The sequence below is a fragment of the Tyto alba genome, unplaced genomic scaffold, assembly GCF_018691265.1.
Source record: "Tyto alba isolate M040663 unplaced genomic scaffold, T.alba_DEE_v4.0 Super-Scaffold_40, whole genome shotgun sequence".
Classification (NCBI taxonomy): Eukaryota; Metazoa; Chordata; class Aves; order Strigiformes; family Tytonidae; genus Tyto; species Tyto alba.
In genome coordinates, this window is record NW_024881316.1 from 19,241,546 (window position 1) to 19,256,562 (window position 15,017).

Sequence of the window (15,017 nt, forward strand, 5' to 3'; positions counted from 1 at the left end):
ATAATTTGACAGACAAGCTCATTTAATGTGCAGATATAAAACTGAACTCACATAGATTGAAGATAATGAACCTACTTATATAACCAAATTGAATATGTTATATAGCATTTTGTTATATTATGGTTTTGTTTTACATTTTTTCCACTAAAAATCAGCAATAGGGACTAAACTATACTTCTCACAGGTGATGAAAAAAATTACAAGTGTCATTGACATCATATTTTGTAAAAATTCTAGCATTTTCACCCAGTTGGAGAGCAAGCTGAAAACACAAGGTACATTAAGTATGGTATTTAAAAATTATTTTATATATAAATATCCTGTAAGGTTGAGAAAAAAAGCACATAGGCTGAAGTAAAGTTAACTTTAGATGGATATTTCTAAGTTAACTGATTGTGTGCACAAGAGCAAAATAAGTAAATATTTCATTATTTGGTAACCAGAACATTTCTTTCTGGAAATAAATACAATCCTTATATTATTCATTGCCTTTTTACCACTCAGGGAACTGCTTGGGAGTTTCTACACGTTTTACTGATTATATTATTGCAAAGGGCAAAATATCCCTCAGACTAAAATTTCATTATTTTTACACATCCTTCTGGAAAGACTGCATAAAGTGTAATAAAAAAATGTGATTTAACGATGATCAGAATTTATGTCCTGTACAGCATACTGAAGAAGAGGCTAAAAAATGAGGTTTAAGGGAGAGCTGAGAGCAAGCCAAACCCAAACTTGATAGCATATGGAATTATTCAGTGCATGGTACAGAAAACCAATTTTTAAATATCTATAAGACGCAATTCATGGTCTTGTTATAATGCTTCTGATAATGTTTTATTGTTAATTAGTTTTCTTGCTATGTAGTCCTGTCTGCTGACACAGGTAATCACTGCAACTAGGATGTTTTCACCTAAATGGGTTCTACTATGTTTGTGTGAGTGCTATCTGTCTTGTTAAATTAATTCCAATACATGGGGAAATAAAAGTGCCAGATCAGTGGGTAAGAGAAAAGGGAGTGTGATATAAGACATTCAGTTCTAGCTTTGAGTACATCACCCACTTCAATTAAGAAAGATAGTGAAAAGGTTATTTCTGGGGTTTTAGCCTTTAGGAACTGATTTAAGAGGCAATGAAAAATACCAAGATACAATAAGCATTAATAAATCACAAGAGGTTTGTGTTCTTTATTTGTGTCACTACGCAGAATGAGACTAGATTTTCTGCTTCACAAATTTCAGACCTCCTCATTATTAAGAAAATATGTTAGAGGGACCATATAGCTAGAAGAGTTAGCCTGATTTATTCTTTGCCTGTGTAAACTGGTAAATGGTACGTGCATTTTATGACAAGAATTGAAACCTGAAAACCAGAACTGTTTAAAACCACACACAATGCTGTGCTGCAGTAAAAAAATCCAGAAAACAAAACCCCAAACAATTGTAACATATATGAAATTCTGGGCCTGTTTGCACATTCATAATATAGAATATACTATCTAAACTGCTTTTAAGCACATACTGAAAAATCTGTTCAGTACCAACTATGGCATTCAGAAAGTTATGCAAGATTATGGTTTTAAAGATGCTACAAAGGTTAAATATCAGACCATTTTCTGTTCTCATTGCAGCTGTTGTCACGAGAACAAATTGGCTGTGTACCACCTTCATTATAGTCTCTGCTTTGCAACTATGAGAGCACAATGGAAAGCTGATAACATATTAAAGTTCTTTTACTTCATAAGTAAGCTTGTAAAGAGGGCAGGAAATGCCTCACAAGTGCTTTTTGGAACATAATCAACCTTGTAGGATCACAAATTGTCATTTTTTTATTATCTTACCCAAGAGTGGAGATAAGGTAAAATATTATTTTGTTAACCCCTGGTTCACACTACACATTTTTTTTTTGTAGGAACTAAATATTCTGTCTCAGAGCATGTCTTAGTCCCAGTGAGGGCACATTTCTAATTTTATTTAAAGATGTCTATCAAATTCATTTAATATTTCCAATATTAACTTTATAGAATTCATTGCCTGTCCTCTGACAAGTTACTGATACTTGTATTTTGCCACTGGAAGATATTTTCTGCATACAGTCACTGGTTGTCACTATGAACTTAGGGATAAATTCACAAAGCTGGAAAATGTCCATCTCCAAAAACTACAGTCTTTACATCTTAATTTTCTTCTGAATTTTATTTTTCTATACCCAGTTCTGTGAGTTCAACGTCAATAGCACATTTTCAATATTTTTAATTATGCTTAATACTTTTGCTTGCAAGAAATGAAGCTCTGTGAGATCATTGCTTATAGTCTGATGGACAGGGCTATCTCCTGGAAAGGGAAAGCTGTGAGCTGGAATGCCTTCAGAGTGAAAAGGGCTTAGAAGCCCTAGTACTCCACAAAGACTTTAATCTTAGGTTATTTTGCAAAAGGTTGTCCTCATCTCTTTATTAAGTATGCGTTTACCCCAAGGACATAATTTGGCAATCCATATCCTGAGGTAGAAATTGATATATAGGGCAGGATTCAGTTTGGTATTGAAACTTCTAATTTAGGTACCTATAGGTGTGCAAGGTGCCTAAGATTCCATTATAATCAATGGAGATCTTGTCAGTAAAATCTAGAGCCTAGAGGACAGTTTACCTGTAGTAGATATCTGATCATTGTGGCACTGGCAGACATACACATTGGAATCTTTATTTTTCTTAATTTTGCAGGTAATTCTGCTGTTAAGAATTGATTTAATTTCCTACATACAGTAGTACTGGAGATGTCTTACGGTGTCTTTGCCCTTACCTGCTTTGAAGGGCATAGGTTTCTTCTATCTCTTGTAGATATATCATAAGATTGGTCTACACAGCTCTATTATGGTATCTAAATTGAGCCTCTAATATTAACCCTTAATTCTAGGGCCTATTCAAACACATTTACATACCAATTGTTTCCAATTTCATAGCTCTATGCAGATTTCTGGCTTAGTCTGGTCAACAGAAAAGGGTAGGTGTCTTGTTCAGCTGTTGTGAGTGACTCCTAGTTCCTACATTTCATTTGGTTGTCCAGGACATTTTCGCACCAAGTTCAAGGAAAATAATCAACCTGCTGCATTCAATGGCCTATGCAATGCAGTAAATCTGGCAAAAAATAGCGCTTAAATCTTTCCTCTTGTTAATAAGACAATATTCTCACAGTTTGCATTTGTAAAACACCTCCTCTTAAACAAAACTAAATAAACAAAATTCTAGAAGGGAAAGTATTAAAAACTACAGCTCTGAAATTGGCTACTGAAGATCTACACTTCAAAACTAAATACAAATAATACCAAAAACTTATTCACATTCCCAAAACGCTAACCTGGGTGTTTCTTGTTTTTTGTGATATATGTTTTCTCAGAAACAATTGCATTAATCAAAATAAACTGAAAATATAAAGGTCTAGACAAACCAAAAGTAAAAATAGCTGTATAGGTTATAAAATTACATTTGGGTAACAGTTTGAGCTGGCAGCAGCACAGAAAGGTTGTAAGAGAAGAGTATCTCTAAAATAGCATGCCCTGTATATATAGAAACTCCATACACAGCATAATGTGTTAGAAAATACCTTCTCACCTCACTCCCAGTCCTCCCTGGTTGTTCCCCACAACTGTCTGAACAAGCAGCTTCTCTGTTCTCCTGAGATTAAGATCCTTTTTGTCTGGGATTTCAATGTGTATCATCACTCTTAGATAGTCATGCACCTACACACTAGTCTTTCATGGTTCCCTAAAATGACACATAAGAGATATTTCTATTTTTGCAGAAAGGTGAGAGTGAAGCCAGGACCACATGGGTCCTTTTACAAGTGTTAGACATTTTCTAGACTAAAGAAATATGGGTAAATCTAGTGGCTAGGTCACAGGGTTGCAGACCTAAGAACACCTTGTTCTCTAATTTTGGCTGAAACACTGACTCACTACGATATTTGGACATCTGTGTATTTCCTTGACTCTGATGAAAATTTTTCTATTTACTGGAAAAACTTCAGAGGAATAGAAGGTTGTGTCTAAATAGCATTTTCTTGTGTAAATCTATTACAAAAATATGAGAACAGAATAGTCTGCTTCAGATGAAAAACAAAACCAAAACATACTCTCAGCAGTCAGTTGTACAGGGAAAGTAACAGGAGAGAGAGAAAGAGAGAGAGAGAGAGAAGCTTATGGTTTGGGTAAATTTAGCAGTTTTCCTCTTGCATTTACAATGAAGAAAATACCATGTAATTAACATTAAGGTGTATGTTATCTGATTTAAGATTGGTATATGTTATCTAATATCAATAACATTAAGAGCATGTAATATCTGACATCAGATAAATATAAATTGCACTATGCAGGGCATGCCTTTCTGTGTAGTACAGTAATGAAAATGATGTTTCATATTTTCAGTTCTACTTCTTAGTGGGGTGGTGGTAAATATGTTTTACATGCTTTATTCCTCAAAGATTTTAATCTGTGTGTGAACATGAAATGATGAAGTATGTGTGTGAGTACACACACAATTTACATACCTAAAATATCAGATGTTTGACTGTCCACTTACAAGAAAAAGGGAGAGAAAGAATGGGCTGAAGATCAGTGATGTGCACAGAAAAAGATACTATGGATTTTTTCCTGTGCATGCTACAACTTGTAAAGTATAATCTGCTTTAAAAGACATCAGACTATCTCCCGAATACTGACGACTTTCTCACTTTACAATTCCTGTATTAGCTGCATGGCACTGTGTTGGTTAAATGCAATCAGAAGTTGTTCAAATGAAATAATTATTTTCTGTTTTAAATAAATCTTTTTGTTTTGTGCTATTATCTTATATGTGACATATTTACATTTTAAGCTATTTCGATATATGAAACCCACAGCTTCTTTTTTTTGAATAAACATTTAAAACTGAGCAGATATCAAAGAAAGTACTCATCAATATTTTAAAAAGGCATTGAATAGATCTATACTGCAGTCAAAACTGCAATCGTGAAGTAGTACAAACCTAAAGAATTTAGTTTTAAGTCTGGTCAAAATAATGTACTCTTTACAGGCTAAGCACACAAGTATATCAAATTCTTTATAAGGAGTGATCCTGTTTTTCTGGTTCTGTATTGTTCTATATGTCTGTATAGGCAAACCCTTAATTATTGCTATTCAAGTTGATGGAATAACTCCTGGATTTGTGCCAATACCTATGGAGTTATTCTGATTCTATGATCCCAAGACAGCATGCTGTTTAAGTCTGGGTCTTCAATGAATCTATTGGTAAACTTGACATCAGGAACATATTTATGTTAAGTGATGAACTGATAGTAACGCGATGTCATTTCTATTCATGCTTTTGATATATGCAGAGATATTTCTGTAATTTAAAAGACAAACATTTGCTCGGCTTCCATAGAGTTATGGGGACATGGAACAGAGAGACAACCACTAGAAATTGCATCATTAGGATAACATGTAGCATTGGGAAGTGCAACCATAGCCTGTGAAATTTAGAATTATATTCTCCATTGCTTAGAATAATACCATGGATTGCAGGATGTTATCCCCAGCACATGCACTTGAATGCATATTTATATTACATTTAGTTAACTAGCTATGCAAGAAATCTCTCTTACTCAACATTATCAGAGAAGATGATGATAACATTAAAAAATCATCACAAATACACCATGCTTTCAGCTAAAAATCTATTCAGCCATAATCTAGCATCTATTCAACACAACAGGTTTTTTTTCGTGAAATTGCTTTGCTTGGAGCTGTTCATCTAGTTTACTGCTTTCCATTTAAACTTCTGTAAATCCTGATATACATTTGTATTATCCTCATTTAAGGTCTGACCATCCTGAACAGCTTAATCTTAACAAAACATCTTCTATTCAAATTAAGTGATAAGTAGTATAAATATTGTCTTTATAATCTTAAAAACATTCAGAATTTTAACTGATAAACCCCAAAATGTTATTTTTAATATTTTATCCTTGTTTCTGGGCATTTCAATTTTATGGCATGTTCAATTCAAACTGGGTATAGTCCTTTAATCAAATGTCAGAAAATATAAAGTTTCTGTTTTAAATGAATTCAACAAGCCTAGCTCATAGGAGAGAATGGTAAATTGAGTTGTATTCTCAGTAAGCAGAACAGGGATGAACTAAATACAGTAAAAACATATCGTACAGTAAAACTACCCAGATATAACCCCTCATAAATTGGAAGATAAATATAAGTTCATATACACTTTATGCTTTCTCTCTGCTGAAATGGAGTACATGAGGAACTAGTCCTCATTTAATGATTTGATGTTCTCTTGATCTGTTTACCTGGTATACACTGAAGAACTATTTATGCAGGATGAGATTCTGGTACCACAGACAAAACACTATGGAATGGAAACATGGATAACTAAGGGAGGATCAACAAAAAGGTAGCAAGAAACTGGTATATTTTATCTGAGGTTTTGTCACACTTAAATGATGCAAGTTCATTGTTACTATGCTACAAACTTTTCAATGCATTTTTCTCAATATCGGGATGCTTCAAAGAATGAAAGTCTTACATTCATCTTCTTTATCCACTCTGCACTGAGCTTCTTGTCTAGATTGAAATTCTTATATCATCATTCATGAAAGTAACTCATAATTTAAAAGTAACATTTTTTAATGGCAATGGCCTCTGGTAGTCAACCATACAGAAATATATTTTTGTCTTTTTTTTTTTTTTTTTTTTAAGGGTGGTTTTCAACTAAATAAGTCTTTTTCAAAATTTTAGTTTGAATATTGACCAGATTTTGTCAGTGAGGACATAAAAACATTGATTGACGTCATGGACAGGCACGTGAAGGTCTTTGCTTCCCTCTAGTGACTGGTTCTGGAAGAGATTTAACTGAATCTGCTCATGTTGCTCAACTATGGCACAGAGATTCAGCAAAAGATTAATTACGTGTAGAGATACCTAGGAGGTCAATGGAATGCTGATACAGCACTAAAGGTGTATATTTGTTACAGCACTTGATAAAATATGACAGATTTAAACTGGACATGTGTTTGAGTGGTTTTGATGGTGTTTTACAGTTTTATCAGGCAGACATACGATTTCAATGTTGACAATTCAAGAACAACTGGGGGATGACAGATGAATTTCAAAACACTATTCCAAACATTTCTTTTAAGGTCATTTTGCTGTACAAACACTATTCTTGTAGATATACAGACCAGACTGATGAATTGCATGATGTTTGATTTATCAGAGAGAATAGTTATTAATTTAGGAGACTTCAGATTTAGATCCATGCATTTGGAAGTAAAGACAAGTAATCCTATACTCTGCAAATGCTCAAAAATGTCTTGTATTATACTCTTCTCATCATATTACTAAAAGTAGCTGTATTTGTAACAGTTGTAGTTCTGTCTTTTTTTTTGTACTGACTGCAAATAAGTTTAAAAGTAACAAATAAAAACTATGCAACATGAGTTACTCATAAGCAATTTATGCACTTTATCTGTACCCTTGTCAAAGGAATAGGAAAGAATGGGAGAAGGGTACTTCCCACAGCTCCTTCTCACATGGATAAGCAACATTCCCCAGATTTTTCATCTTCTTGGGTGACACAAGTAGATTTCATTTTTGTTTAAGGATGGCACAATACAAGGACCTTTAGTGCTGCTGCACTACTTCTGTTGGATAAACAGGTCTAAATTCTCCACAATGGGCAGCAGTCATGAGCTCATCCAAATTAATGAGAAAAAAAAAAAAAAAAAAAAAAAAAAAAAACAGAAATACCATTATAAAACTATTTAAACTATAGAGATCTGCATCATGGTATCTGCTTTGAGAACAGCTAGAAAGCATTCTCAATTAGGACTCAGGAATTTGGAACCCTAACTCTACTGGGGTTTGACAAGTGACCTTGGACAAACAGCCTTGATTTCATTATGGCCTACTTTCACCTATGTGTAAACCAGCAGGGACAATACCAACCTCTGTGTAAATTACTTTTAAATCTACAGGTGTAAAACATTTTTAGAGTTACATAATATAAATGAGAAAGGTTGATAAACTTTTGCTGTTGTAATAGTGCTCTATTATACTTTTGGAAGCTGTATTGGCCTTGGCGAATGCTGTTTTCCCTTTTAAGAGTCAGTTCAAGTCCAGCAACATGATGGATTCACAGATCCCATCTGCTGCATTTCTTGGTAAGATATTACTAGGGAAAACAATGATCACATTTTCTTTGATTTGGTAACATCCATGAATTTTTCTGGAAACATAGATACAAAACAAATTATGACCAAATTTTTCTCTTCTAAAGTTTATTCAAACTGCTTAATTATCTTCTGTCCTCACTATGCACTAAAAAATCTGTCAAAAGTTCAATTCAAATATTTAAATTTGATTATGAAGATAAAGCCACTAGTTCTTTTTATTCACATTTAGGAAATATAATTACCTGATATTACAATAAAACACTATTTTAGTTTCTGAAGATCTACATTTATATAAAGGCAATAAATAGCAATTGAATTCTCAACAAATAGAGTTGATTAATCACTCAGTAAAAATTAAAGAGAGTGAACTTATTAGCAAGAATTAATTTTATTTCCTTTTTTTGCTATAAATCTTAGCAGGCCACGTAAGCTCTGTTCATGGTCGTGTAGGTGTTCGTGAAGAGCAGTGTTATAAAAAAGAACTAAATTATAAATTCCTCCCAAATATACTGATTCATTTTGTGTATGACTTAAGCAAAGAAAATTTTGGTCTGGCTCTTTTTCAACATAAAGACACTCCATTTTATATTGTACAATACCTACATATTTCAAAACTATGTACTCCTGCAGTACAGTATAATCTTAGCAGTTTGTAAATTTAAAAATTTTTAAATTTAGCTCCTGCATGTCTTGAGCAGTAGTTTGCCACTTGATCTGATCTGATTCAAATCAGTCAATTTTCTGCCTTGAAAAATAGGAAAGAAGTCTGACTGAAAAGCTAGACCAATAAGTCTGACTGAAGTCAACGGAAGAAGCAAAGCTTTGGCTGGCATATATTGCCAAACTATACTTAAATGAATTACTCTCATTTAATTTTTATTCCACTTATAGAAAAATATTTCCTCCATATCTTCCTGGTGACAAAAATAATATGATTGTAAATTAATATAAAGTAAGGAGAGGTTACTATTCATATTTCCAGAAGGAAATTCTGATACAGGATATCCTAATTATTTGATGATTAGCTTGAGACATTTTGTCATAAGTTATAACAAGTCTTCTTGAACACATTTTTAAAGGCTTGCAAGGCTAGGACGAACAAGACTAGGAAGAACAACAGTAATGGTCCATCATGGTAGGTTTAAAAAACAAAGTGAAGAGGAGAGGGACAAAGCAGATCAGCAGTCCCTGTTAATTTTATCACAAGGCAACAAAATGTAAAATTTGTTATGCTGATATGCATTCAAGCTTATATCCTAAATCTGAGTTGCATTCTATCCTATATTGGCAAATATGTGAGAAAATCACAAATAACTAGACTCTTCTTTATTTGTATAGAAATAAATTCCTAGATGGATTATTTCTCCACAATTGTATCCAGGGACAATGGGTGTAAAATAATTAAAAGCTCTAGGGAATAATCAAAACACAAAATTGTAAACTTTTTTTAATCCTCCTTTTAATGGAGGATATCATAATATATCTGGAGTGAAATCCTGAAGCTATATAAATGTATACAATTTCTTATTTCTCATATATAGGTATTCATAGTTTCACATAGCTTCAGGGTAGAAAATCTAAACCACTGTCATTGTAAATTTGTATCACAGTGGAAAACAAAAAAAAAGATCGGACCTACCATTTGCCCTAAACTAAAACTCAACCAGGTCAAAATCCTTGTAATATTAAAAATTTGAGCTAATTGCGTTGCACTTCTGCCAACTGTATATTCAGCAGGTGCAAACTGCTGTGAGCACACATAAGGACAAATAAAACGCTGTCATACTGTTATAACATCCTTCTACAGCAACTGACAGGAAAGAGCCCCACAATACTAAAGATCTTTCCTTAACCAGTGCTGTGAGATGTCATGTTGCACCGCACACAGCTGTGGAGCACACTAAAAACAACTGGCACTGTCCTGTGGAGAACACATGTGCCCTCATTACGTTCAACATATTTCTAAAAGAATGAACACCAGCTGCACTGTTTTGCTAATCAGCCTGTGACTACTGAAACTCCCATGTGAGATGTCACCTCCTTCCAGTGACCAAACCTGTCTACCCCATCTTCCACACCCTCATCATGACAACATTAGCTGAGGGTTGCATGTGAGGGTGGTACTTGCAATGCTCAGTACTGTGGCACCTAGCTTAGAGCCTCTTACTGTGCTTTGAATTCTACACACTGGCTCCAGAGTCCAGGGGCTGAGTCCACTAAGACACGTGACTCACTTTGTCAGGCCAAACTTTCATGCATCCCAGAGCTACATGCAGACTGTCTGTTATGGTACCTGTCACAGGTATAAGCATCAGAGAAGGCAACAAAGTTCAAGAGAATTGTTCAGACAGCCTACAAAACTGCCACAGTAAATGGTATTTTTAAAATGGGAATGTATGCATGCATATAAGGATTCTTTGATCCCCTGGGCTTACGCAGCCTTTCCCAGACTTATCATAAAGCAAAGCAGTGCTAGGAAAAGAACACTGACAGTGATATGGCTAAGAGTTAGGTGTGACATGGTGACAAACACATGGAGAGAGTGGTAAAATTAAATATAGAGGTGCTGGGAATCAGCTCCCCAACCCATTAATATTTTCCTAAATAATATGGCAGAGTTCCAGCAGGACATGTGAGTAACACTCCAGAAGAGCTAACAGCTCAGTGGGCATGGGCTGCTCCTGTGAAGCTGAAAAGTGTGTTTCAAACTCCTCAAGTAACTTCTGTAAAGGAAAAATTAAAGTGTCAGGTCTTGAGGTCCCCAAGTACATGTTCTAACCATTGGATTACTTGCTAGTTGAGACTATCTCTGCTGTCTCCCTCTTCCTTCTTTTCCTTTCCAGAAAGGTAGGAGGGACAGGAGAAAAACTTTCAGAAGTTTTGTTTCATCTTAAAATCTTTAAAATCACTTCTGTGTTGGGGGAAAGTCAGGCCTAGTACCTGACAAACTTTTTTTTTTTACTTTGTGGACAGAGACTCTGGATTTAATGTATTACAAACAGTTCCTGACAGCAGGTATAGTTTGTTTGTGCCAGACATTGCAAAGCAGGAAAGATACAACTCTGTATAGAGTTTTTGTTTGGTTTAAGGAACTAAATTGTTTCTCCTCAGAATGTCAATTACAAATATTCTGCACATTTTCCCATGCACTGAAGCGAGAAGCAGTCAGTATCCTAAGACTTTACTGAAGGCAATGTTTAGAATACATTTTCTGAAATGAATGGACGAAGACATCATTCAGCTTTCTGAAGGAGAAAAAAACCCACCACTTACATACCACTGATGCTACCAGCTTCATGTAAGGAAACTGGAAATACCAAAGGAAACACCAGAATTCATAACTAGCCTGGTTTCAATCAACACATACAGATGTGCTATATATTTGGGGAGAATCAACTGAAATAAAATGCTGAATTATTGTATTTGAGTTTGCCTTTTATAATACATGACATATTTTATTCTTTAGTTGCACTGTATCGATATTGTACAGACATTTGACTAGTTGCCTATGAAGAGGGCACAAGCCTGCCAGCTTGATAAATGGAAAACCTTACAAAATATCATCACTGGGAAGAATCACCAAATCTCATATAAAGAATGGATTAAAAATGTTTTTGCCAAAGTTAGGATGACCAAGTTGTCACAACTAGCAATGGCAGTAGGATAAGTTTGACAATCTGGTGTGATTAAACAGCTCATAGATCCAGAACTTTCTTCAAGGATGGATGACAGGGAACTGTAATCACTGATCAATCTCCTGAGAAGCATGCCCAAAACCCAGGTAGGCAAAGATTCTCCTGCTGTTGAAGAAGTATTAAACTGACAAGATCAGTGGAGGAAGTATCATTTACCAAATGTGAACTTGCAATGCATGCAGATAAAGATGTGGGAAAGGTGGCAAAGCCCATTAGAGGTTTCTGCTGGCCGTATGCCGATGATAAAAGCAAACAGTTTTCATCTGAACAGCACTTAATTTAAAACACTCATCTCAGCATAGACTACTGATTAGTTACACACCTTCAGATAAAAGCAGACTACTTTTTGTTGGGTTTATTCCAAAATGCTTGCCAAATCCTGGTTATGCAAAAATTACCCAGTTTGGAAGGACATGAGTACAGCACAGCTCTGTAGGATTCGCAATATGGATGAGGTTATTAATCCATCAAATCCAGGTGCTTGCTGCTGAGAGTGGCTAATTCCTGAGACTTAGAAAAAAATTGGAAAAAATAAAAGAAAAACAAGCCACCAAGAACCCAACATCATCATGGGCACCTAACCAATTGTATAGTCCTCTACATATTTATTTATTGTGATTTGTAAATGATAGGAACCAGCTCAGCATTATAGACCTTTCATGATAATTTAAAACTTGTGGTGTCATAATATAAATTCTGAACTATTCCTGAGTAAATACGAATAAAATTCTGCAAACCATAAAGAAACAGCATTACAAAAAATAAAATTATGAATTAACTAGTGCTCCCACAACTAACATTAAAGATATTTTCCTAAGGGATGGAGGAAAAAAATAGAATTTTGTTCTTGCTATTACACACTCAGGTAAGAGAAAACGCAACATTCTCGTAAAATAACAAACATACAGGTGTCTAACAAATGACAGTGGAGTCCCTGCAGACCTTATTGATACATCATATCTTACTGTGAATATTTGATGGCTCAAATCACTTTTCAAAACTGATAAATCCAAAAGAAAACACACAATCTTAAAATATTTTAACATCCTCAATATCTACTATTAATAATATGACTAGAAAAGATTTCCTTCAGAACAGAAAATTATGTGTTTCTCCCTCAAAATATCAGACTGATTTATGTAAGCTTTATGTAAATTTTGGATGTTTCAAAAGTTCACTTTTGAAGCATACTGAAACCAATACTTATATGTAGCACTAAAGTTTTCTATAAACAATACTAAGAGTAATGCATGCAAAACAAGTGGCAAGCACAAAATATTGTGAAGAGGAAACACGTTCTAAATGTTTTGCATTTCTTATGCACATAATACATATTTTACATATATACTATTTATATACATCTTACATATATATTAAATACATATTACATATGTATTTAATACATATTACATATATATTTTACAATGCACATATTATTTTGTCATAATAATATAGAATATCAAGTCTTTCATGTACTTTATTCCACACATTTTACAGAAATGGAACATTATGATGTTGCTGGCAAATAACTGCATTATGATTCTTTTGAAGAGGCATAAACCGTGGTACAACTTGTGTTTGGAATGATTTCTAGTATCATGTCCAAAGTTCCTCATTTCTATACTATAATGTTCTGAGCCATCAGAGTGCTGATGTAAACCCAGGCTGAAGGATAAAAGCACACAGAGGCATACAATTTCTAACACTGTAGATGAGTCTGTAGTATAAGACATACATAACATACCTGGACTAGAAGTACAACACCCTCTTTAAAATAATTAATATGGCAACTATATAGGGATGCTTCTTGAAACACTTAATCTGTATTTAGGCAAAGATCACCCTGACTTTAATCAGAGATTTACTGTGAAAGATCAGTGCAGCAAATTACAGCTACATAAACTTGGAATTCTTTTTAAACCACACTGATTTTACTGCTTTACTTCTTTACCGAAACATTTTCTGTTTTGGTACAGAAGGTCCACACACTGAGAAAAGTAGCAGAAGACTGCTAGCAAGCTTTCACTTTTTAGTATACAGCTATTAGTTTAAGAAACTAAAATGAAAATTTCCACCAACTAAAATGAAGATTGCTGTGGGTATCACACTTGAAAACCATTCCTGCCTGCAGTAACAGAAATTGGAGCCTTCCTTAGTTGTCTGTCTGATCGTTTACTCACTCACTTGTTGCCCAGCAACTACCATCAAGGAACTACAGTTCTTAGACACCCTCATTTTAATCTTGAAAAAGAAGATGAAAATTACTATGTGAGTAATCTCCTCCTGGTGAGATATTGTATAATTTCAATTTACATAGCTGCAGAAAGGAAGACAAGTGACTGAAGAATCTAATACTTTCACTCTGAAAGGTTCATTTTCCCTGCCCTTGTACCAACCCGTTTACTGACCAACTACTTAAATATTGTTAGGTGCTTTGTAATATTTGTGCCATAGCAATAGAAGCAAACATCTGTCACTTACGTTCTTGAATCATCCCACAGCACACAGTAGGGATTCAATGTGCCCTAAGAAGAAAACAGACAAACCTATTAATTACAGGTATACAAAAAAATATACCATGCTTGACTTAAAAATTTATTTGGATCTCCTCCTACAAGATCATGCTTATACTCTGACAAACTGATGCCACTGAAATTTCAGAAGCTTAAGGTTAATACTTACAGCATATTTAAAAAGCACTTGAACCTCAAAGCAGAGTATTTGCTGTATTCTTTCTCTTAGATAAGCATAAAGTTGTCTATTTAGTATATCCTAGTAGAATTGAAATATGAGATAAGAGTTCATCTGTTAAGAGTCTTGACTTGACTGAACATTTCTGGGTGTGTTTAGAAGCAGAACTTTAAGCCCCTTGGGAACTTCGATGTCAAAAGCAGTAATGCCTTTAAAAATTTCAAGTATATGTTGGCCAAAATGTCTGGAGGCTGAGATTTCAGATGACCCCACATGCAATAGCCAAGTCCTTTTGCCAATAAGGTTCTAAATCAGCAGAGATCTTTGCCCAAAATATTTTTTTTTGTGTTGAGCTGTACAATCCCAGCTCCAACCTCTTCAAATTTAATGGAAGATTTCTAATTTGATT

The 15,017-nt window shown here is 34.4% G+C and overlaps 1 protein-coding gene across 8 annotated transcripts in view; it reads right to left on the bottom strand.

Annotated features, from left to right (window-relative positions):
* Window positions 1-15,017, bottom strand: part of ADGRB3 (adhesion G protein-coupled receptor B3) — a 468,217-nt gene that overhangs the window by 171,150 nt on the left and 282,050 nt on the right. For all 8 annotated transcript variants that reach the window (XM_042803555.1, XM_042803551.1, XM_042803553.1 and 5 more), the window contains one exon: window positions 14,399-14,442. In XM_042803555.1, the coding sequence (XP_042659489.1) occupies window positions 14,399-14,442 (44 nt within the window). The remainder of the gene's footprint in view (window positions 1-14,398; window positions 14,443-15,017) is intronic.